We start from the raw sequence: 26,623 nt of genomic DNA on the forward strand, positions 1-26,623 counted from the left end.
CTGATGGACAACATATGAGAGTCATTTCTGAAACAAATAGGATTATTAGATATGGGCCGTCTTGGTCTAATGATAGAGCCATCCCTGACATAAAACATACCACCCAACATTCCCCATATGCCATCTAGAATTCAGTCAGGTAGACCAGAGGATTGGTTCATTAGTGTTCTAATCCTTTCCTTTCTTAAAGTATATGCAATTACTATTTTCTGACAAATATGTACATCTTCTATATCACACAGTTATACAATGTTGTAAAGTAAAAACCTCCTATATATGTGAATTATGTACCATACATTTAAAGGCAGACCAAGTGGTTTTCATTTTTTATATATTTCAAAATGCCATTTATTTAAAAAAAAAAACCTCATACATTAAATGGCTAATTTAACAGGTGTACTTGTATTGCACTAAACTTTTAAAATTATAGGCACATATAATCCATTTGAGTGAAAAATATGTTTTTGCATATATCAGTAAAACATAAAGTGGATTATCCTCTTCACATCCAAAAACAGCAGTTTGTACAGCAGTTCAAACAGGATTTTCTACATTATGTACATAATATAAATGAATCTCCACTTCTACCAAACTCGACAAGATTTCTTTCCTCGATTCATTGTTATGTCCTCTGGACAATTAAATGCTTTGCGAAACTCCTCAAAATTGCTCATTGTGCCAATTACCCTGAGAATAAAACACAATAATTAGACGTTTTAATATGTTATAGCTTTCTTTGCAGTCTATTTAGACTTTACTGCCATGGGTTGTTCTTGCTGATTGGTAGATAAATTCATTCACCAATAAAAAAAGTGCTGTCCAGAGTCCTTTTAAATAAAGATAGCTAGAGAACAAAGAAAAATTGATAATAGGAGTAAATTACAAAGTTGCTTGAAATTGCATGCTCTATCTGAATGACAAAAGAAAAAAATTGGGTTCAGTGTACCTTTAACTTAAATAAATTAAAGTAGTAGTTAGTGCTATTGCTACAAGCCAACAGCAGCAGCTCAAAAAATATGTTTTTTTTAACGTATTTTTATGGCGTCATGATCAGTCAAGAACAATAGCGAAGCTTACATAAATATAGGCTGACAAAAAAAATCATCAACTGACAATGAAATGGCAGGATATAGTGGTTGGATAGTGTAAATGTTAACTTCTGAAAGCTTTTCTCCCTGAATAGTGTAAATCTGAACTTTTGAACCTTTTGCAGCCTTTCCCACCTTTAGAGTAACAGTTTTAGCGTCATTAATAAAGGAACTCATTTTTTGCTGGGCTTTTATTCCTTACTTTTTTTAATACAACATGGAAATAATTCAGTTTGAAAATGTAAGCTTTTATTTGTCATGATACACAGTAAAAAAAAAAGTACAATATATGGTTTACCTGAATTGTGGAGGGCTATGAACTCCATTGACAATTTGATCCCTTGCAGCTTCAGGTCGAAAGACATTACATCTCACCTAATAAAAGCATATTAAATATTTTACTGTGAACTATTAATTCAACACAAAGACATATGTGAAGCAGTCATGAATTGTCTAGAGGAACTGCTTCTTTAAAAAGAAGAAGATAAAAAAAAGACATGTAAATATTTAAATTCCGTAAACTATGATAATTAATAGATCAACATATTTGGTATGCTGTAATTCTGTTCCTTGAATTATCATTAAAAAATTGGTAGGTATTTTCTTCTAACTATATATATATATATATATATATATATATATATATATATATATATATATATATATATATATATGAAATATTGTTTCTCAAAAGAATATAGGCAAAAATGTCTACCACAACTTATGAAATGTAGAAAATGCTTAACGACAGCTGTTCACAAACATTGCATGTAACCACCTTCTTGGAATTCAGCAATGTCCTTATTAGAATTATGGAGTTTAATGCATCCATGCTCAAGTGCACATTGAGTTAATGGATTTCCTGGTGTTCACAACTCTCTATATTATACCAGATGTATCAGATGGCTTCAAGAGCTGATAAAATCTTTGGCCTCCATTTATGAAGCTATATCCCTGTGGTGCTTGTGGCTGCTGGGTGCTTCCTCCACTTCTGCTTGCTTTAAAGGGACAGTCTAATCCCTTTATTACCCATTTCCCAGTTTTGCATAACCAACACAGTTATAATAATATACTTTTAACCTCTGTGATTATCTTGTATCTAAGCCTCTGCAAACTGCCCCTTTTTTCAATTCTTTTGACAGACTTACAGTCTAGCCAATCAGTGCCTGCTCCCAGATTACTTCACGTGCAGGAGCACAGTGTTATCTATATGAAATATGTGAACTAACATCCTCTAGTGGTGAAAAACTGTTAAAATGCAAGAGGTGGTCTTCAAGGTCTAAGAAATTAGCATATGAACCTCCTAGGTTAAGCTTTCAACTAAGAATACCAAGAGAACAAAGCAAAATTGGTGATAAAAGTAAATTGGAAAATCGTTTCAAATTACATGCTGTATCTGAATCATGAAAGTTTATTTTGGCCTAGACTGTCCCTTTAAGTATGCTAATTGAAAAGACATGAACACTATAGGCTCTATATATCCCAAACTGATGGCTGATTTTACAGCCCTGCTAGGTCCCATCCAGGAAGACTGTGTGGCTTCTGACAAATGATTACAGCAGCTTGTGGATGGGAACCCAGCTTGAAATGATTTATTTTAGTAAAATGGGATATGAGATTCAACAGAAATGTAGTTCTTTTGAAATAAACAAAAATAAGTAAGTGAATAAGCATAGTATCTGCAACACTGAGATCCGACTGCTGTCTGAAACTTGTCCCTTGCTTCCTACACCTCAAGGCTTACCTGGACAGCTAGCATACAACTGAACAAACAGCAGTTTTATAAGTGTAAACTGAGCGCCTTCTCCCGGTGTAGTGAGAATTTCCTGTAATTTGTTTTCTGACACTTTCTATTAATTTCAAGTGGAATGATAAGCAGGCTGTGCTGATAAGCTCTGACCCCCCCCCCCCCGCAGGTCACTGTCAAGCATGTGGAGTGGAAAGAATTTATGCAGAGCAGATTGAAGACAAGTTAAAAAGCACATCTGATATATATGCCAGTATGCCCCCTGACTCTGCACACTTATGTGCTGGGCTTGGTTGCTTCTTTTGTGCTTGTTCCAACCTGGTCTGTTCCACCACTTATAGTGACCCGAAGACCAATGGCCATATTTCCCCTTGCCTAGTCCGGCCCTTGTATGTGATGCTGTCCCCATAATGTTCTAGCAGCTCCTATACCATGTAATAGCTGTCTCTATAACTTGGGGGCTCTATAATGCTTAAATTGGTGATCTGTTATCTGGCTTAAGCAATATGGTGTACAACCACTACTGCTAACAAAACTGGACCTTAACGTAAGTCCTGTTGCTGCTATCAAAAATGGACATCATAGATTTTAAATCAAAGCAAGAAGTTTTTAATATATGCAAAGTTGTTAAATAGTAGCATATACATTTTGATATAACATATTCACAGTATTCCCATTAATTTTGAAAACCTAGAAATGGTAAAGAGAGGGAATTTAATGGGCATGGACCAATCAGGCCCGTTAACAGAAATAATGGAGTCTCACATATTAACAAGTACAAATCTTGAAGAAGGAAAGGCAAATAAGCTATGCAGAAAAGTGATTACTCCTAATATTTTTTTTTCATTACTTGCCATAGGTAACTATAGCTCAGCAGGCATACTATATAGTATAGTTCAACTCAGAAACTGAAATACTGAAAATTATGGAATTATCTCAATAATAAGAATATAACAATAATAATAGTGAGCGTATAAAATATTAGGAGAAAATAGTAATATACATTGCTATACTTACATGAGCATAACTTAAGAAAAAGAGTTGATTATTGTTGAGAGGTACACCAGGTAAAAGCGTCTCTTCTTCTCCCCCTCTTATATTTTGAATCCATTTCCTGTAAGCCTGAAAAAGGAGTATCACTTTAAAATTGACATCCCAAATAATTAAAAAGAGTTTAATTAAGTAAATAAATTTAAAGTCAAATAAATGAATACCATGTTATATTTTGCTAAACACGCTTGTAACCTATTTTAGAAATGTATTGTAAACTGAGCAAATAAAACAATAGAAATATAGGGCCAGATTACAAGTGGAGTGCTAATTAACAATCCCGCTCAAGCGTTAACTGCGATTGAAGTTCAACTTTTTGCGCTCATCGGGTTGCGCTCGTATAATGAGTTGAAAGTAAACTGTTTTCACTCCCATGCTAACCCGACGTGTGCAAATAAATTAGAAATTAGAATATCGCATGCGCATTCATGTTTACCCCATAGAGGTTGATGGAGAAAAACAAAGTGGAAAAAAACACCTTACTCTCGTGCAAGCCTGATCGCATATTCTCATAACCAGACTTGAAAATTTATATTTCACATTCCAATGATTTACACATAGCAGAATATGTTCTATTTATTCATATATATATATATATATATATATATATATATATATACACCGGACACTTTATTAGGTACACCTTGCTAGTACCGGTTTGGACTCCCTTTTGCCTTCAGAACTGCCTTAATTCTTTGTGGCATAGATTCAACAAGGTGTTGGAAACATTCCTCAGACATTTTTGGTCCATATTGACATGATAGCATCACACAGTTTCTGCAGATTTTTTGGCTACACATCCATGATGCAAATCTCCCATTCCACCACATCCCAAAGGTGCTCTATTGGATTGAGATCTGGTGACTGTGGAGGCTATTGGCGTACAGTGAACTCATTGTCATGTTCAAGAAACCAGTTTAAGATGATTTGAGCTTTGTGACATGGTGCATTATCCTGCTGGAAGTAGTGATCAGAAGATGGGTACACTGTAGTCATAAAGGGATGGACATGGTCAGCAACAATACTCAGGTAGGCCATGGCATTTAAACGATGTTCAATTGGTACTAACTAGCCGAAAGTGTGCCAAGAAAATATCCCCCACACCATGATTTCATGTTGTTTACACCAAATTCTGACACTACTCTCTGAATGTCTTATCAGACCAGGCAACGTTTGTCCAATCATCTATAGCCTCAGTTTCCTGTTCTTAACTGACAGGAGTGGCCGGTGTGGTCTTCTGCTACTGTAGTCCATCTGCTTCAAGGTTCGATGTGTTGTGCATTCAGAGATGGTGTTCTGCATACCTTGGTTGTAACAAGTTATTTGTTATTTGAGTTACTGTTGCCTTTCTATCATCTCGAACCAGTCTGCCCATTCTCCTCTGACATCAACAAGGCATTTTCGTCGCTCACTGGATATTTTCTCTTTTTTGGACCATTTTCTGTAAACCCTAGAGATGTTTGTGTGTGAAAATCTCAGTAGATCAGTAGTTTTTTTAAATACTCAGACAAGCCCGCCTGGCACCAGCAGCCATGCCAAAGTCACTTAAATCCCATTTTTTCCCCATTCTGATGCTTGGTTTAACTTCAGCAAGTCATCTTCACCACGTCTAGATGCCTAAATGCATTAAAGGGACATTAAACCCAAATTTTTTATTTCATGATTCAGATAGAGAATACCATTTTAAAGAACTTTCTAATTTACTTCTCTTATCTAATTTGCTTCATTCTCTTGATATGCTTTCCTGAAAAGCATATCTAGATAGGCTCAGTAGCTTTTGATAGGTGGCTGCACATAGATGGCTCATGTGATTGGCTCACCAATGTGCATTGATATTGCTTTGACAAAGGATATCTAAAGATTGCAGCAAATTAGGTGTAATTTGGAATGTTGTTTAAAATTGTATTCTCTATCTGAATCATGAAAGACAATTTTTGGGTTTAATGGTCCTTTAAGTTGTTGATATATATATATATATATATATATATATATATATATATATATATGATTATATATAGGTATGGATGTATATATATATATATATATATATAGAGGAATATCTATTTATAAATGTAGAACATATTCTGCTATGTGCAGAACATTAGAATGTGAAATAGCCATTAAAACTTTTGTGTGCAATATTTTTTGTGAATAATTTTATTAGTGTTATTATGAGTGTAAGTGTACTTTGTAATGTATTTTTGATGTGTTCTGTACAACTTATTAGTTTCATGAAACAGTTAACTAGAGCTTTGAGGATGAGGTAATTATTCTAGCTTAAATCGTGATTGCACTAACCTGATCATGTTTACTTTCAACTCGTAATACCAGCGATAAACCCAATGAGCGCAAACGCCTTCGATAAAACTTGTATCGTTCACGCGCAAATGTTTGCACTCCAATCATAATCCGGCCCATAATATATTAATATAAGTTACTATCAGAAAGGTTCTGATTATTTATATCAATATCTTTGGGCTAGATGAGTGAAGCGCTAACAGTTTTGCGCAATCGATTAAGCGCAATTGAAGTTAATGTACGTTGGGTTAACGCAACCTCAGAGCTCTGGTTAACTTTTTTGCAAAACAAAAAAGTGTCACAAAACACATCAAAAATACATTACAAAGTACACTTACACTCATAATAACACAATCCAATAGAAATTATTTTTAAAAAATTGCACAAAAAAGTTATAAAAGCTTTAACATAGAGATGCATACATATACATGTCTACAGATGTCTATATATAGCTGAATATAACTATACCTATATATAATCATATATATATAAGTATAGATATATTGTACCAAATATCATCATATATGTAGACAAATAGAAATATGTATTTATGAATTTATGAATAAATAGAACATATTCTTTTATGTGAAGAACATAAAAGAATATTGTAAAGTGACATATTCATATTTTTTTTATGTCTGTTTAGCGCACTTAAAAATATGTGATTGTGTTTGTGTGTGAGTAGAGTTAGTAGTTTTTTTTCAACTTTTTTTGCTCCAATTACTTCTATGGAGAATAGGGTATCGTGCGCGTGATATTCTAAGTTAGTTTGTTTATGTGCGTCGGTTTAGCGTGTGAGCGAAAACAGTTTACCTTCAACTTATTTCTAGTGCAGTTAATGCTCGAGTGGGAGCATTAAATAGCGGTCCACTTGTAATCTGGTCCTTTATATTCAGTTTTATCCAGAGACACAAAAGATAAATTGTTAGTATAGCCTTATAAATTGACTTTTAAGTCCTTGACTTTTGATACTGTCTTGATGCCACATCATATTTCTGTTTTTCATAAGATCAGCTGCATGATGTATAATAGAAAGCAAAGATAACTAGGCCCTTTTTGCAATTTCCTTGCCTCTAAAATCTCAACTCTAAAAAATAAATGAATATCTAGTGCAACTTTCTATGGAATGCTCCAACTTAGAGGTGGCCAGGGGGAATTGCTGATGAAAGACTTGGTTTCATGGTATGCATCGTTTTTTACTGCAAGAAAACAAATATTCTTCTTGAGCTTTAAAATTACTTTAAAATGTGGTAATATTAAACTGATGCAAATGATGATCACATGTGAAACTAAATACACAAAGTTTTATGGTGATGAACTTTGAGAGATGGAAGAGCTTATTCAGGATCTGTTCCTAGTTTGAAAAATTGTGTCAAAACATGTACAATAGTCAAAATTTTAGCTAAGGTTAGAAACAAAAATAAGAGAGAAAAGTACTTGTTCACATGGTGGTATGCTTGTTGCTAAGTCATGAGGTAAATGACGTAGACTCAGTCAGACTGAGGCAGAGTGAAAGATGATGATTAACATATAATTGGTCAAAATAGGTAAAGGTAGAAGGGAAGATACAGAAATATATGTAAAAGACTGAAAAAACGTGTGATCAGTTAACGTGCATTTGGGACAAAGTATAAAAACACTGGGGAGTTTCATCCTTACTTATTCACTGATTTTTTTCTGCTATTGCTGATTTATTCATACTATAGCATTTGTGTATTTACCTGAAAGAACTTATTACAAATGAATTTTTATCCATTCACTTAACACACTACTGGTATCCCATTCCCTTCATATTATCTCTACACCACACTACTGGTGTCCTTTCATATTATCTCTACACCACACTACTGGTGTCCTTTCATGGTATCTTTACACCGGTGTCCTTTCATATTATCTCTACACCACACTACTGGTGTCCTTTCATATTATCTTTACACCATACTACTAGTGTCTCTTCATGGTGTCTACTCTCTACACCACACTACTAGTGTCTCTTCATGGTGTCTCAACACCACATTACTGGTGTCTCTTCATAGTATCTCTACACCATACTACTAGTGTCTCTTCATGGTGTCTCTACACTACACTACTAGTGTCTCTTCATGGTGTCTCTACACCACACTACTAGTGCATCTTCATGGTTTCTCTACACAACACTACTAGTTTCCATTTTGTGGTGTCTACACACTACTTGTGTCCCTTCACAATGTCTCTACACCAGACTACTGGTGTCCCTTCATGGTGTCTCTCCACCACAATACTGGTGCCCCTTCATAGTGTCTCTACATTATACTACTGGTGTCCCTTTATGGTGTCTCTCCACCATACTACTGGTGTCCCTTCGTGGTGTCTCTCTACCATACCACTGTTGTCCTTTCATGAAGTTTCTACACCACACTACTGGTGCTCCTTTATGGTGTCTATACACACTACTTGTGTCCATTCATGGTGTCTATTTAAAGTACTGATGCCCCTTCATGGTTTCTATACATACTTCTGGTGTACCTTCCTTGTGTCTCTATACACTACTGGTGTCCTTTCAGACTCATATGCTTTTATACAAGAAAGTGTGTTGCCTATAACAGCTACATGTAAAGCACAAAAATGATGAAAGAAGACTTATTACACATGATTAAAATATAATTTTCAAAACTTAGCACCTCCATAAATATGTATTGATGATAATACAAGAAATTTAATTATTGTGCATCTTAATTTTTGCAATAATATTGGACCAAAGTTTTAGTGGTAACTAAGGTTCATACTCACCTTAGCAGCACCATATATATATATATATATATATATATATATATATATATATATATATATATATATAAACAATGTTGATACAGTATTTTCATTATTTTACACATTTAGTTAAGATTCTGAAAACAATTAGGTCAACCTGCAAAATCATTGTAAGAAAAGAAATTTCTAATAATATTGCATACATTTCTCAATCTGGTATTTTATTGCAAGTTTCTCTTACCCTAAAGGCTTCTCTCATTCCACCATTATCAGCAATATTTTCTGACAAAGTCTTTGTTCCTTTCACCTAGTCAAATGGAATAAATTGCACATTGAAATTAAATGTATGCATATAGTTAGATGGGAAATGAACAGTGCCGTAGGATGAATTAACTATTTCAACATTTCCATTCAAAAGTAATTGTTAGACAAAAAAATTATTCCTGTAGTTAACCAACAATTCCTCAAAGTTTTTCTAGTGTTCAACACAAAATAAATGTACAGTAGAATAGAATACAGTTATATTGGTTTCTAAATGATCATTACATATCATTTTGACATTTCAGCTTAAAACATTTTTGTAACTAATATTTAAACATATTTTGCTTTTTAAAGGGGAACTATATTCTCACATTTATATCACACATACAAAATAGCACTATTTAAACGTTAAAATATATTTTTGAAAAAAAGGTTACTATAAAGCTGTTTTTTGGATTTGAAGCTAACAGAATGTGCTTGTCTGCATACAACTAGTCTTTAAGGGGGCAATGCCCTGTAAAATTTTCTTCCGTTTAATTTATTCCCAATATTCAATTTTACCCATAGGTATAGAAAGCACAGACCATATTAAAGGGTGTTCCTGCAGCAAGAAAGAAAGGGAGTTAGTTGTCCTCAGAGTTGTATTGGAACCAGATGGCGCATATTTGAAAGTTCGTATATAGGTGTATAGGTGGTATGTACATATGCGTGCATGCGAGTGTATAAGTAGGATGGGTTCTATATGAAATTAAGTGTATTGCACTGTATTCTTTGGTTGATGGTTACATTTGAGTATATGTAGTTGTGCTTCTCAAGAGACATAGGCAGGGTAGTCCCTGGTACAATATATTAGTACCTGAGAGTGGACAGTGATGATTCCAGCAACCTAATAATGAGGTAAATAAAGTTAGGAAAACATATGGGCAGAGTTTCTGGTGCTTTGAGTGCTAGAAATGTGTTCAGAGGTGGGCAGTCTAGGGGATGTAAACAGGAAATCTGAGGTGTGGTTTTATCACAGAATATTCCATAATTCTATTATCTATGATAAACTCACTAACCAATCTTACAATTTCATTGTTTGTGTCATAATTAGGTGCAAGTGGTTTGTGCCTTCAAGTGGTAAAAACAAGCAATCTGCTTTACCACATCATAAACATAAATAGTAATGTGTTATATGTAGCATACTACTGCACATTGTGCTTGTCATAGTGTGAAAAAAAAGAAATTACTGAGAGATGGCCATGAGGGATTTAAAAAGGTAAATAAAAAGTTGTTTTGATGTAAATATTGTGTATTCAAGTATGTGAAAGTGTAAAATACAGCTCCACGTGTAATCTGTCCCTAATTGTTTGAACTGCTATATTGCTTGAATTGATCTAATAATGTGGTAATCCCTCTATTATGTTATTTGATTACTAATTATGGGTATCCACAGATTTCTTCTTGTTTGTTTGTTTTTAAGGGGGGAAAACATGTCCTGAAAAAACTACTATTAGTGGAGATGTACATCAGTATATTTGCTTGCTATACACATGCTGGGTGCAATTTTAAAAATTGTGACTCATTGGCATCAACAAGTGAGTCAAGTTGAAGGTTTTGCTTGCGGTGAGGGCAATTTGCCCCTTTTTGTATTCTGTGGACACCCATGGTAAAAACATTTTAGGATATAGTTTATTGGCTTCATTAGAGCATCTTGAGGGATATCTTCCCCTGTAGAGATAGTAACAGTGTGAACTGCTTTAGGCACTATTAGTAGAATTATATTTGATTAACTTCAGGGGTTCTTAATAAAGAATGGAACAATTGTAAACAGATATAATTAACTTTTGACTTTTTTTATGTTTCAGATCAGTGATCTGTGTCAATTAACTCATTAAAGTCACAATCGGCTAGATTACGAGTTTTGCGGTACGGCTATACCGCTGAAAAATTGGCCATTGCGCGTGGAATGGCCGGGATTGCATATTACGAGTTGCAGCGGTATAGCTATACCACAAGTATTTTAGCCTATAACGCTACGTCCATTCAGCACTCAAAAAAATGATGTTTGAGTGCAGGATTTTCCATAGCGCCGTATTACAGGTTGTGCGGTCTGGATTAAATGCTTGCATTACAGCCTATACCGACACGATCCATTTCGCCATCTGAGACCAGTAATTATGGATTTTGTGAAACATAAATGTTTCACAAAACTCATAACTAAAATGTTACAAAATACACTAACACCCATAAACTACCTATTAACCCCTAAACCACCGCCCTCCGGCATCATAAATACTATATTACACCTATGAACCTCTAATCTGCCGCCCACCCACAGTGCGACTATAAAATAAACCTATTAACCCCTAATTTGCCGCCCCCCACATCGCCGACACAAAATAAACCTATAAACCCATAAACCGCCACCCTCCTGCATCGCAAATACTATAATACATTTATTAACCCCTAATCTGTCGCCCACCCACATCGCCAACACTATATAAACCTATTAACCCCTAAACCGCTGGCCCCCCACATCGCCATCACTATATAAACCTATTAACCCCTAAACCGCTGCCCCACATCGCCAATACTATATAAACCTATTAACCCCTAAACCGCTGGACCCCCACATTCTAAACCTAAAACCCTCTAACTTTAAATTAAAAGTTACAATATAACTATCTCAAAATAAATAAAAACTTACCTGTGAAATAAAAAAAAACTAAGTTTAAACTATAAATTAACCTAACATAACTATTCTATTAAAATAAAAAAAAAAACTACCAATTAAAAACCTAATACTACGAAAAAAAAAAAAAAAATCTAACATTACAAAAAATGATAAACACTACCAGCTAGATCACAAGTTTTGTGGTACGGCTTTTAACGCTGAAAAATTGGCCATTAGGCTGGAATGGCGAGGAACGCATATTACGAGTCGCGGCGGTATAGCTAAACCGCAAGAATTTTAGCCTGTCCATTCCACACTCAAAAAAATTAAGTTTGAGTGCGGGATTTTCATAGCGCCTGTATTACAAGTTGTGCGTTCAGGCTAAAAAACTTGCGTTACAGCCTATACCGACACAATCCATACCTTCATCTGAGAGCATGAAGACTTCTCGCCACCTGGATGGAGATGGATGTCAGGACTTCTGGAACCGTGAGTAGATATTCTGGGGTTAGTGTTAGGTATTTTTTTTTCTTTTTTGGGGTGTTTTTTTTTTCAGATTTGGGCTTTGGGCAAAGTGTAAAAGAGCTGAATGCTCTTTTAAATTTAGTGTTTATTATTTTTTTGTAAATTTAGTTTTTTTTAAAAAAAATTCATAGTTTTAGGTTTTTTTAAATTTGTAATTTAGTTTTTTTTAATTGTTAGTTTTTTTTTAATTTTATAAGAATAGTTATGTTCATTTATAGTTTAAACTTAGTTTTTTTTTTATTTCATTGGTAAGTTTTTATTTATTTTAAGATAGTTATTTGTACATTTTAATTTGATGTTATGGGGGTGTTAGATTTAGGGGTTAATAGTTTAATTTAGTATTTTGCGATGTGGGGGGACGGCGGTTTAGGGTTAATAGGTTTATTTAGTTGTCGGCGATGTCGGTGAGCGACGGATTAGGGGTTAATAATTATATTTAGTGTTGGCGATATCGGGGAGCGACGGATTAGGGGTAAATAAATTTGATTAGTGTCGCCGATGTTGGGGATTGGCAGAATAGGGGTTTATAATTATATTTAGTGTCGGCGATGTAGGGGAGCAGCGGATTAGGGGTTATAAACTTTTATTAGTGTCAGCGATGTCGGGGGGGGGGGCAGGTTAGGGGTTAATAACTTTTATTACTGTCGGCGATGTCAGGGAGCGGTGGATTAGGGATTAATACATTTTATTAGTGTCGGTGATGTCGGGGCCGCAGATTATGGGTTTTTAGACTAGGGGTTTATGTTAGGGTGTTAGGTTTAAATGTAATTTTCTTTTCCCCATAGACATCAATGAGGCTGCGTTACGGCGATCTCCATTCCGCGGTCACAGGTGATAGGTTTTTTTCTAATACTTTTTCCCTATTGATGTCTATGGGGGAAAGAGTGCACAAGCACGTAAACTTAGCCCATGACTTTTGTATACTATGGATCTAAACGCACCATGGCTCACAGCACAAGGAGGTTTTTTAGTAACTTGTAATGGCAGCGCTATGGAGTGCAATAACACAACATTTTTGGCGTTATTTTCGCACCCTGTTTAGTGTAAAACTCAAAATCTAGATGATTGTTAATACACAAATATAATATTTAGTTTCATTTCATATTTAAATTAACAAATATTCATATTAAATTAATAAACAAATATAACATTTAGTTTCATTTCAGATTTAAATGAACTAATATGTAGTGAAAGGTTTGGATTGTTGCGTACTCTATATATAATGATATTGTTCTTTTTCTGATTCTGCATATAATCCTTTGCTGATAAAGTTTGCATATTTAGGCCTAGATTTAGAGTTCGGCGGTAAAAGGGCTGTTAACGCTCCGCGGGTTTTTTTCTGGCCGCACCATAAATTTAACTCTGGTATCGAGAGTTCAAACAAATGCTGCGTTAGGCTCCAAAAAAGGAGCGTAGAGCATTTTTACCGCAAATGCAACTCTCGATACCAGAGTTGCTTACGGACGCGGCCGGCATCAAAAACGTGCTCGTGCACGATTCTCCCATAGGAAACAATGGGGCTGTTTGAGCTGAAAAAAAACCTAACACCTGCAAAAAAGCAGCGTTCAGCTCCTAACGCAGCCCCATTGTTTCCTATGGGGAAACACCTCCTAAGTCTGCACCTAACACCCTAACATGTACCCCGAGTCTAAACACCCCTAACCTTACACTTATTAACCCCTAATCTGCCGCCCCCGCTATCGCTGACCCCTGCATTACACTTTTAACCCCTAATCTGCCGCTCCGTAAACCGCCGCCACCTACGTTATCCCTATGTACCCCTAATCTGCTGCCCTAACATCGCCGACCCCTGTATTATATCTATTAACCCCTAACTTGCCCCCCACAACGTCGCCGCAAGCTACTTAAAATAATTAACCCCTAATCTTCCGACCGCAAATCGCCGCCACCTACGTTATCCCTATGTACCCCTAATCTGCTACCCCTAACATCGCCGACCCCTATGTTATATTTATTAACCCCTAATCTGCCCCCCACAACGTCGCCGACACCTACCTACACTTATTAACCCCTAATCTGCCGAGCGGACCTGAGCGCTACTATAATAAAGTTATTAACCCCTAATCCGCCTCACTAACCCTATCATAAATAGTATTAACCCCTAATCTGCCCTCCCTAACATCGCCGACACCTACCTTCAATTATTAACCCCTAATCTGCCGACCGGAGCTCACCGCTATTCTAATAAATGTATTAACCCCTAAAGCTAAGTCTAACCCTAACACTAACACCCCCCTAAGTTAAATATAATTTTTATCTAACGAAATAAATTAACTCTTATTAAATAAATAATTCCTATTTAAAGCTAAATACTTACCTGTAAAATACATCCTAATATAGCTACAATATAAATTATAATTATATTATAGCTATTTTAGGATTAATATTTATTTTACAGGCAACTTTGTAATTATTTTAACCAGGTACAATAGCTATTAAATAGTTAAGAACTATTTAATAGTTACCTAGTTAAAATAATTACAAATTTACCTGTAAAATAAATCCTAACCTAAGATATAATTAAACCTAACACTACCCTATCAATAAAATAATTAAATAAACTACCTACAATTACCTACAATTAACCTAACACTACACTATCAATAAATTAATTAAACACAATTGCTACAAATAAATAACATTAAATAAACTATCTAAAGTACAAAAAATAAAAAAGAACTAAGTTACAGAAAATAATAAAATATTTACAAACATAAGAAAAATATTACAACAATTTTAAACTAATTACACCTACTCTAAGCCCCCTAATAAAATAACAAAGCCCCCCAAAATAAAAAATTCCCTACCCTATTCTAAAATACAAATATTACAAGCTCTTTTACCTTACCAGCCCTGAACAGGGCCCTTTGCGGGGCATGCCCCAAGAATTTCAGCTCTTTTGCCTGTAAAAAAAAACATACTATACCCCCCCCCCAACATTACAACCCACCACCCACATACCCCTAATCTAACCCAAACCCCCCTTAAATAAACCTAACACTACCCCCCTGATGATCTTCCTACCTTGTCTTCACCATGCCAGGTTCACCGATCCGTCCTGGCTCCAAGATCTTCATCCAACCCAAGCGGGGGCTAGACATCCACTGAAGAAGTCCAGAAGAGGGTCCAAAGTCTTCCTCCTATCCGGCAAGAAGAGGACATCCGGACCGGCAAACATCTTCTCCAAGCGGCATCTTCTATCTTCTTCCATCCGATGACGACCGGCTCCATCTTGAAGACCTCCAGCGCGGATCCATCCTCTTCTTCCGACGACTAGACGACGAATGACGGTTCCTTTAAGGGACGTCATCCAAGATGGCGTCCCTCGAATTCCGATTGGCTGATAGGATTCTATCAGCCAATCGGAATTAAGGTAGGAATTTTCTGATTGGCTGATGGAATCAGCCAATCAGAATATAGTTCAATCCGATTGGCTGATCCAATCAGCCAATCAGATTGAGCTCGCATTCTATTGGCTGATCGGAACAGCCAATAGAATGCGAGCTCAATCTGATTGGCTGATTGGATCAGCCAATCGGATTGAACTATATTCTGATTGGCTGATTCCATCAGCCAATCAGAAAATTCCTACCTTAATTCCGATTGGCTGATAGAATCCTATCAGCCAATCGGAATTCGAGGGACGCCATCTTGGATGACGTCCCTTAAAGGAACCGTCATTCGTCGTCTAGTCGTCGGAAGAAGAGGATGGATCCGCGCTGGAGGTCTTCAAGATGGAGCCGGTCGTCATCGGATGGAAGAAGATAGAAGATGCCGCTTGGAGAAGATGTTTGCCGGTCCGGATGTCCTCTTCTTGCCGGATAGGAGGAAGACTTTGGACCCTCTTCTGGACTTCTTCAGTGGATGTCTAGCCCCCGCTTGGGTTGGATGAAGATCTTGGAGCCAGGACGGATCGGTGAACCTGGCATGGTGAAGACAAGGTAGGAAGATCATCAGGGGGGTAGTGTTAGGTTTATTTAAGGGGGGTTTGGGTTAGATTAGGGGTATGTGGGTGGTGGGTTGTAATGTTGGGGGGGGGGTATAGTATGTTTTTTTTTACAGGCAAAAGAGCTGAAATTCTTGGGGCATGCCCCGCAAAGGGCCCTGTTCAGGGCTGGTAAGGTAAAAGAGCTTGTAATATTTGTATTTTAGAATAGGGTAGGGAATTTTTTATTTTGGGGGGCTTTGTTATTTTATTAGGGGGCTTAGAGTAGGTGTAATTAGTTTAAAATTGTTGTAATATTTTTCTTATGTTTGTAAATATTTTATTATTTTCTGTAACTTAGTTCTTTTTTATTTTTTGTACTTTAGATAGTTTATTTAATGTTATTTATTTGTAGCAATTGTGTTTAATTAATTTATTGATAGTGTAGTGTTAGGTTAATTGTAGGTAATTGTAGGTAGTTTATTTAATTATTTTATTGATAGGGTAGTGTTAGGTTTAATTATATCTTAGGTTAGGATTTATTTTACAGGTAAATTTGTAATTATTTTAACTAGGTAACTATTAAATAGTTCTTAACTATTTAATAGCTATTGTACCTGGTTAAAATAATTACAAAGTTGCCTGTAAAATAAATATTAATCCTAAAATAGCTATAATATAATTATAATTTATATTGTAGCTATATTAGGATGTATTTTACAGGTAAGTATTTAGCTTTATATAGGAATTATTTATTTAATAAGAGTTAATTTATTTCGTTAGATAAAAATTATATTTAACTTAGGGGGGTGTTAGTGTTAGGGTTAGACTTAGCTTTAGGGGTTAATACATTTATTAGAATAGCGGTGAGCTCCGGTCGGCAGATTAGGGGTTAATAATTGAAGGTAGGTGTCGGCGATGTTAGGGAGGGCAGATTAGGGGTTAATACTATTTATGATAGGGTTAGTGAGGCGGATTAGGGGTTAATAACTTTATTATAGTAGCGCTCAGGTCCGCTCGGCAGATTAGGGGTTAATAAGTGTAGGTAGGTGTCGGCGACGTTGTGGGGGGCAGATTAGGGGTTAATAAATATAACATAGGGGTCGGCGATGTTAGGGGTAGCAGATTAGGGGTACATAGGGATAACGTAGGTGGCGGCGATTTGCGGTCGGAAGATTAGGGGTTAATTATTTTAAGTAGCTTGCGGCGACGTTGTGGGGGGCAAGTTAGGGGTTAATAGATATAATACAGGGGTCGGCGGTGTTAGGGGCAGCAGATTAGGGGTACATAAGTATAACGTAGGTGGCGGTCGGCAGATTAGGGGTTAAAAATTTTAATCGAGTGGCGGCGATGTGGGGGGACCTCGGTTTAGGGGTACATAGGTAGTTTATGGGTGTTAGTGTACTTTAGGGTACAGTAGTTAAGAGCTTTATAAACCGGCGTTAGCCAGAAAGCTCTTAACTCCTGCTATTTTCAGGCGGCTGGAATCTTGTCGTTAGAGCTCTAACGCTCACTGCAGAAACGACTCTAAATACCAGCGTTAGAAAGATCCCATTGAAAAGATAGGCTACGCAAATGGCGTAGGGGGATCTGCGGTATGGAAAAGTCGCGGCTGAAAAGTGAGCGTTAGACCCTTTAATCACTGACTCCAAATACCAGCGGGCGCCCAAAACCAGCGTTAGGAGCCTCTAACGCTGGTTTTGACGGCTACCGCCGAACTCTAAATCTAGGCCTTAGTTTGGTATTTGCAGACCACACAGATCTCGCCTATTCACTGTTACTTGGCAACCTTTATAGACTATGTATTTTTCAAGTACTAATTCACACAGTGCTTTCTGGTAATCACATACTTACTAATTTCTAACATTGTATAAATACTGTAAAAATGCTTACATTGGACCCTACATAATGGTGTGCCTAGTGTAATTTCCCTGCATATAAAAGTATTAAAATTAGATGTAAGGGTTCCCTGATTATCTGTGTAATGCTGATCTATTGTGTAAACTGCTGATTAATCATCAAAGCTGTTTCTAAATTGCCTTCAATCTAATTGTCCAATTGTTTCCTAATCTAATTATCTGTTTTATTACCTAATTATCTTATTATCTTTTGATAAAGCCATCCCCTAAGTGAGTGTGTAATTCTGGTTACTTATCTTTCACCATTCACAGTCCTTAAAGGGACATTATACACTCGTTTTTTCTTTGCATAAATGTTTTGTAGATGATCTATTTATATAGCCCATAAAGTTTTTTTTTTTTTTTTAAAAAATGTATAGTTTTGCTTATTTTTAAATAGCATTGCTCTGATTTGCAGACCCCTAACCAAGCCCCAAAGTTTTATGACAATACCGTCAGCTACCTTCTCCAGCTTGCTCCTGTTTGTGTAAAGGTTCATTTCATATGCAAAAGAAGGGGGAGGGGGGTGTCTTATTTCCCACTTGCTGTGGGCTTTCCAGCTACCTTTTCAACTGAGAGCTTCTAAGTAAGTTTTTAAACAGTTCTATACTGGATTTTTATATCAGTATCTGTGCATCTTATTCTTTATAGTAGTGTCTATTACATGCAGTTATATGAAAATGAGTGTATACTGTCCCTTTAAATTTGGTCCAGTTTTTTTTAAATTATAATTGCATAACTGTAATGTTAAAGTTTACTGCCTCCTTCATTATTAAAAGATGAAAGGAGATTTTTCAATACCTAATGTGTTTCTGGTAGTGTGTATGCAGGATCATCATTACCATTATCTGCTAAGTATGAAGCTGTTTAAACTAAACAAGTAAATTGGTGCTTTTTAAATTTCAGCTTTAAAAATAATTTCTAGTGTTGATGTAATACTGCATTAAGTGTTTTTTTGCTATATTTTGCTTGCAATTGTAGTTCTTAAATTACATTTTCTTTTGCCAAATATATATACTCCATATGGCCAAAGAATGTTAAAAAAAACTGGTACCAATTTATTGAGTTCAGGGGTTTCAGCCACACGTATTGCTTTGGTGCATACAATCCAGCACATAGCTATGAAATCTTCATAGACAAATATTGGTAGTACAATGGGTCATAATAAAGAGCTCAGTGGCTTTTAACGTGCCACATTTGCCACAAGTCAATTTGAGAAATGTCTGCCCTACTGGACTTGTGCCGGTAAACTGTAAGTGCTATTATTATGAAGTGTGTTTAGGAGCAACAACAGCCCAGCCACAAAGTGGTAGACCACACAAATGCAGAGAACGATTGCTGGAGCGTGTAATCCATAAAAATCACCTACAGTATCATCTATCATCTGCTCCATCACTCACTACAGAGTTCCAAACTTCCTCTGGAAGCAACATCATCGCAGGAACTTTCAAGTCGGAAGCTAAATTTAATTGATTTCAATTGCCAAGCAAGCCTCATATTAACATGTCACAGTAACAAGTGTCACCTGGAGTGTTGTAAAGGCACTGGACTCTGGATCAATGGAAATATGTTCTCTGGAGTGATGTCCACATACTTTTGGCCATATATTGCATCTGTATGTAACCATAAATACAGTTAAACACTTCAGTCTACTCACATTTAAACCAGCTTGCTTCCAGAAGTATTCATTGTATTGATCCACCATGCATTTTGTTTTGTTTTTAAATTTTTCTTCTGAGTCAGTGGTCCACCAAGAATACAAATTTCCATCCTTGTCATACTTACGACCTTTAAAAAGATAAGTGTGGCTATATTTGTTGTGTTTATATGGTGTCAAAAATGTATTTAAAATTCATAACAATAAGTAAATATAACATCAACATGAATGCTTTATTAAAGGGACATAAAAACCCCCAAAAATTATTTTATGATTCAGATAGAGCATACAATTTTAAACAACTTTTCAATTTACTTCTATTATCAAATTGTCTTTGTTTTCTTTTTATCCTTTGTCGAAAAGCAGGTATATATGTTCAGGAGCATGCACGTGTCTGCAGTACTATACGGCAGCAGTTTTGCAACAATGTTATACATTAGCCAGAGGAGTTAGATGGCAGCACTATTTCCTTTCATGTAGTGCCCCAGACATGTGCACGATATCTATCTAGATATTTCTTCAACAAGGAATAACATGAGAAGAAAGCAAATTTGATAATATAAGTAAATTGGAAACTTATTTTTTAAATTATATTGTGTATTTGAATAATGATAGGAAAAAAATGGGTTTCATATCCCTTTAATGCTTCATCTTATCAGATACAAAAAATTAATAATATTCAAAACTCAATAATACAAAATATATATTTTTATATATATATACACACACACACATAAATATAGGCCCATATTTCTGATAATGAGCAAGCTTACTTAGTTTATAGGATAGTCTTATGCTTTTCCCAGGCATTAGTGAAGTCCCCCACATTGTACAAGATTACTAGTAGAGTGCAACCAATAGCACAGAGTGCATTATCCTTAGTGCAACCTTGTTCTAAGAACAGTGCACAAGGATTAACAGAGAATGTTAATGCTGCCAATAAATTTTCACTATTCAAGTATTTCACTAATGTGGATACATATTCAATGTAAAATAAAGGTTTATTATTGAGGGGGGAAGTTTTAACAAAGATTTATATATCAATGTATATTAAAGTGTTTATATATATATATATATATATATATATATATATATATACATATTTATATAGATAAATAGATAGATAGCTATACACATATGCATGTGTATGTATGTATATATATATATATATATGTATAACTACTTTTATGTGTTTATATATATATATATATATATATATATATATATATATATGTGTGTGTGTGTGTGTGTGTGTGTGTGTATGTATATATGGGTAGAGTATGTTAAACTATTATTTCAATTGAAAATCATAGTCTAAATATAAGAGAAAACTCTACTATTGATTTAACTTGAGCTATGTTGGAGCACAGTAGCGCTGATATTTTTGCACTCCACTTGTAATCCAGCTCATTGTCTTTACCACCTCTACAGTCAGTCATAGGCCAATCAATTAAAAAGTGAATAATGTAGGCTGATCTTGAAGATACTGTACCTGCAATTAAAAATGTGAAATACTTAAAAATAAGAAATGCATGCAATGGTTAGGTGTTATTTAAAAGGAAAATGTGTCTTTTTACTCTTGACTACACGTGTTTTCTTTAATTGAATTTTACTTTTCATTTCAGCCTACTATTATTGCACTAGGTATACATTTGCTTAAAGGGACATGAAAGCCAACATTTTTATTTCATGATTCAGACAGAACATGTGATTTTAAACAACTTTGTAATTTACTTCTATTACTTCATTTGCTTTATTCTATTGGCATCCTTAGTTGAAAAGCATACCTAGGTAGGCTGAGGTGTAGCAATGCTTTACTGGAAGCTAGCTGCTGATTGGTGGCTGCACATAAATGCCTCTTTCCATTGGTTCACCAGATTTGTTCAGCTAGCCCCCAGTAGTGCATAGCTGCTCCTTCAACAAGGGATACCAAGAGAATGAAGTAAATTTGATAAAAGTAGTAAATTGGAAAGTTGTTTAAAATCACATGTTCTATTTGAATCATGAACAATAAGAAAAAGAAAATTTTTGGGTTTCATGTCCCTTTGAAGGAAAATTAAACACTTCAAGGGGTCGATCCGATATAAAGCGTCGCCCGCAAAAGCCGGCGACGCCAATAATTGCGCGGATTTGGTATCCTATATACGGCGTAAGCTAGAAGTTACGCCCGTATATTTCTGCCGTCGCCCGCAGTTTTTTGGGCCATAGGCAGGTATACCAAACCCGCGCAATTTGGTATCCAATATGCAGCGTAAGGACTTACGTGGCGAAAATGGAGAAAACTTACTCCATTTTCACCTCGCCACAAAAAGCAGCCGTAAGAAGCCTTACGCTGACTATTGGAGCCCCGTAACTCCCTAAACTAGCTGCTAAAATAAACCTAACACCTAACGCATGCGCAATGTCTATCTCCCTGTCAACCGCGATCTGCTAAAATAAACCTAACACCTAACGCATGCGCAATGTCTATCTCCCTGTCAACCGCGATCTTCTAAAATAAACCTAACACCTAACGCATGCGCAATGTCTATCTCCCTGTCAACCGCGATCCCCCCCCCCGAAATCCCTAATAAAGTTATTACCCCCTAAAACGCCGCTCCCCGACCCCGCCGCCATCTACATAAACTAACCCCCTACTGTGAGCCCCTAAAACCGCCGCATTCTACCTTATCTATCCCGTAATCTGACCCCTTACACCGCCGCCACCTATATAAAAATGATTAACCCCTAATTTAATCTACCTACCCCGCCGCCAGCTATGTTATCTATATTAACCCTAAGTATATTATAGTTAATATAGTTATTACATTATATATATTAACTATATTAACCCTAATTATATTAGGGTTAATATAGTTAATATAGTTACTATAGTATTTATATTAACTATATTAACTCTATCTAACCCTAACACCCCTAACTATATTTATATTAAATTAATCTAATTAATTTATAAACTAAAATATTCCTATTTAAATCTAAATACTTACCTATAAAATAAACCCTAAGATAGCTACAATATAATTAATAATTACATTGTAGCTATGTTAGGGTTAATATTTATTTTACAGGTAAATAGTTAATTATTTTAACTAGGTATAATAGATATTAAATAGTTATTAACTATTTAATATCTACCTAGTTAAAATAATTACCCAATTACCTGTAAAATAAATACACCTACACTATCAATAAATGTAATAAACTACAAACATCTATCTAAAAATACAATTAAATTAACTAAACTAAATTACAAAAAAAAACAAACACTAAATTACAAAAAATAAAAAAAAGATTAAAAGATTTTTAAGCTAATTACACCTATTCTAAGCCCCCTAATAAAATAATAAACCCCCAAAATAACAAAAATTCCCTGCCCTATTCTAAATTAAACAAATTTCAAAGCTCTTTACCTTACCAGCCCTTAAAAGGGCCTTTTGTGGGGCATGCCCCAAAGAATTCAGCTCTTTTGCATTCAATAAATACAATCCCCCCCCCCCATTACAACCCACCACCCACATACCCCTATTCTAAACCCACCCAAACCCCCCTTAATAAATCCTAACACTACCCCCCTGAAGATCTCCCTACCTTGTCTTCACCGCACCGGGCCGAACTCCTGATCCGGTGCGGGCGATGTCGTCCTCCAAGCGGCAAAGAAGAAATCTTCCTCCGGCGACGTCTTCCTCCAAGCGGCAGCAAAGTCTTCAGTCTTCCGGCGGCATCTTCAATCTTCTTTCTTCGCTCCGCCGCCGCGGAGCATCCATCCCGGCCGATCGCTAAACTTGGAATGAGGTACCTTTAAATGACGTCATCCAAGATGGCGTCCGCCGAATTCCGATTGGCTGATAGGATTCTATCAGCCAATCGGAATTAAGTTAAAAAAATCTGATTGGCTGATTGAATCAGCCAATCAGATTCAGGTTCAATCCGATTGGCTGATCCAATCAGCCAATCAGATTGAGCTCGCATTCTATTGGCTCAATCTATGAACAGCCAATAGAATGCGAGCTCAATCTGATTGGCTGATTGGATCAGCCAATCGGATTGAACCTGAATCTGATTGGCTGATTCAATCAGCCAATCAGATTTTTTTAACTTAATTCCGATTGGCTGATAGAATCCTATCAGCCAATCGGAATTCGGCGGACGCCATCTTGGATGACGTCATTTAAAGGTACCTCATTCCAAGTTTAGCGATCGGCCGGGATGGATGCTCCGCGGCGGCGGAGCGAAGAAAGAAGATTGAAGATGCCGCCGGAAGACTGAAGACTTTGCTGCCGCTTGGAGGAAGACGTCGCCGGAGGAAGATTTCTTCTTTGCCGCTTGGAGGACGACATCGCCCGTATCGGATCAGGAGTTCGGCCCGGTGTGGTGAAGACAAGGTAGGGAGATCTTCAGGGGGGTAGTGTTAGGATTTATTAAGGGGGGTTTGGGTGGGTTTAGAATAGGGGTATGTGGGTGGTGGGTTGTAATGGGGGGGGGGGGGGATTGTATTTATTGAATGCAAAAGAGCTGAATTCTTTGGGGCATGCCCCACAAAAGGCCCTTTTAAGGGCTGGTAAGGTAAAGAGCTTTGAAATTTGTTGAATTTAGAATAGGGCAGGGAATTTTTGTTATTTTGGGGGTTTATTATTTTATTAGGGGGCTTAGAATAGGTGTAATTAGCTTAAAAATCTTTTAATCTTTTTTTTATTTTTTGTAATTTAGTGTTTGTTTTTTTTTGTAATTTAGTTTAGTTAATTTAATTGTATTTTTAGATAGATGTTTGTAGTTTATTACATTTATTGATAGTGTAGGTGTATTTATTTTACAGGTAATTGGGTAATTATTTTAACTAGGTAGATATTAAATAGTTAATAACTATTTAATATCTATTATACCTAGTTAAAATAATTAACTATTTACCTGTAAAATAAATATTAACCCTAACATAGCTACAATGTAATTATTAATTATATTGTAGCTATCTTAGGGTTTATTTTATAGGTAAGTATTTAGATTTAAATAGGAATATTTTAGTTTATAAATGAATTAGATAAATTTAATATAAATTTAGTTAGGGGTGTTAGGGTTAGATAGAGTTAATATAGTTAATATAAATACTATAGTAACTATATTAACTATATTAACCCTAATATAATTAGGGTTAATATAGTTAATATATATAATGTAATAACTATATTAACTATAATATACTTAGGGTTAATATAGATAATATAGCTGGCGGCAGGGTAGGTAGATTAAATTAGGGGTTAATCATTTTAATAGAGATGGCGGCGGTGTAAGGGGCTTAGATTAGGGGTTAATAATTTTAATATAGATGGCGGCGGTGTTAGGGGCTCACTTTAGGGGGTTATAGATATAATATAGCTGGCGGCGGGGTACGGGAGCGGCGGTTTAGGGGTTAATAATTTTATTAGGTTGCGGCGGGGTAAAGGAGCGGCGGTTTAGGGGTTAATAGCATTTTTATTGTTAGGCTAGTGAGGGGGGATAGCGGATAGAGGGTTAGACAGTGCGGGCTATGTTAGGGAGGCGTGTTAGACAGTGCGGGCTATGTTAGGGAGGCGTGTTAGACAGTGCGGGTGTTTTAGACTTTAGTCAGGTTTTATAGGCGCCGGCAGATTCTAACGTGGCGCAAGTCACTGGCGACGCCAGAAATTTGTACTTACGCAGATTTCTGGACATCGCTGGTTTGTGAGACTTACGGCACGTTAGCATCTGACGGCGACCTATATGGGATAGCTCGAGTTGCGAGCTGAAACTGCGGGCGACGCCGGTTCCCTCGCTTGCGCCGCAAACTGCGATCGATATCGGATCGCGCCCCAGATTGTTATATAAAATGTTTAATTGTGCAAAGTAAAACAACTTTGCCTTATACTCATTATTTGTTTTGCTCCCCTTGCCAGTAATTTAACTTAAAAACTGAGTTTTCCAATTCTAAGAATTGAAAGTGTACACTATAATTCACCAGTCTAACCCAGTTACATATTTGACCCTAACTGACCTCAGCAGAAAACATTGGATAAAGTAATGCACAACAATTCAGTTTTTACTAGCAAAATGATAGTGGCTTGCTATGTTTACTCTAGTAACAAGTTCAGATTGGCATAGTCACAAAAGGCAAGTGGGGGGGGAGAGTTTAACCTTTGGAAAACAACTGTAGCTGACAAGGTTTAACTGATTGCAATTGATTGATTGTAGAAAAATATTGTAACTTTAAGGTGTAAAAAAAGATTGTGATTAATATTTTTATCAACATGACCACTGTTCTAATTCTGCTTTTGTATATGTTTATTTTAGTCCAGGCATGACTGAAAAACATAAAGTTAATTTTCGTTACAATATGTTAAAAACATTCTTTAGAGGTTTTAGTTTCATAAAAAAATATTCTCAATCCCGTATATATTTAGGGCTAAATTACAAATGGCGTGCAAGTGATATAAACTTTTTCAGTATAGGTGGGAAACTTAACTTTGTAAAAAGCGCCCGTAATACAAGTTGAAAGTAAACGTGATTGTGAGGGTGCAATCACATTTTACGCTTCTCAGGTTAGTGCGACTGAAGACCTCGCTTAGAGGGTAGTGCGTAAAAAAAATGTTGCACTAAACGTAACATAAATACATTTTAAATTACAGTTACACTCATATAACCACTATCTGTAAACAATTCTAAATAATCCATAGATTGTATCTATATATTTTTTTACAGTATGTATAATTATTTTTAATAATTATTATTAATATTTT

General features: G+C 35.9%; 1 protein-coding gene across 3 annotated transcripts in view; it reads right to left on the reverse strand.

The window, feature by feature from the left end:
• Positions 1 to 323: 323 nt before the first annotated feature.
• PHEX (phosphate regulating endopeptidase X-linked) overlaps positions 324 to 26,623 on the reverse strand; it is a 564,226-nt gene continuing 537,926 nt past the window's right edge. For all 3 annotated transcript variants that reach the window (XM_053706372.1, XM_053706371.1, XM_053706373.1), the window contains 5 exons: positions 19,875 to 20,005; positions 9,173 to 9,238; positions 3,853 to 3,957; positions 1,387 to 1,463; positions 324 to 687 (listed from right to left, as the gene is read on the reverse strand). In XM_053706372.1, coding sequence (XP_053562347.1) covers positions 585 to 687; positions 1,387 to 1,463; positions 3,853 to 3,957; positions 9,173 to 9,238; positions 19,875 to 20,005 — 482 coding nt within the window. In that variant the 3' untranslated portion in view covers positions 324 to 584. The remainder of the gene's footprint in view (positions 688 to 1,386; positions 1,464 to 3,852; positions 3,958 to 9,172; positions 9,239 to 19,874; positions 20,006 to 26,623) is intronic.

Source organism: Bombina bombina, chromosome 3 (assembly GCF_027579735.1).
Source record: "Bombina bombina isolate aBomBom1 chromosome 3, aBomBom1.pri, whole genome shotgun sequence".
NCBI classification, from domain to species: Eukaryota; Metazoa; Chordata; class Amphibia; order Anura; family Bombinatoridae; genus Bombina; species Bombina bombina.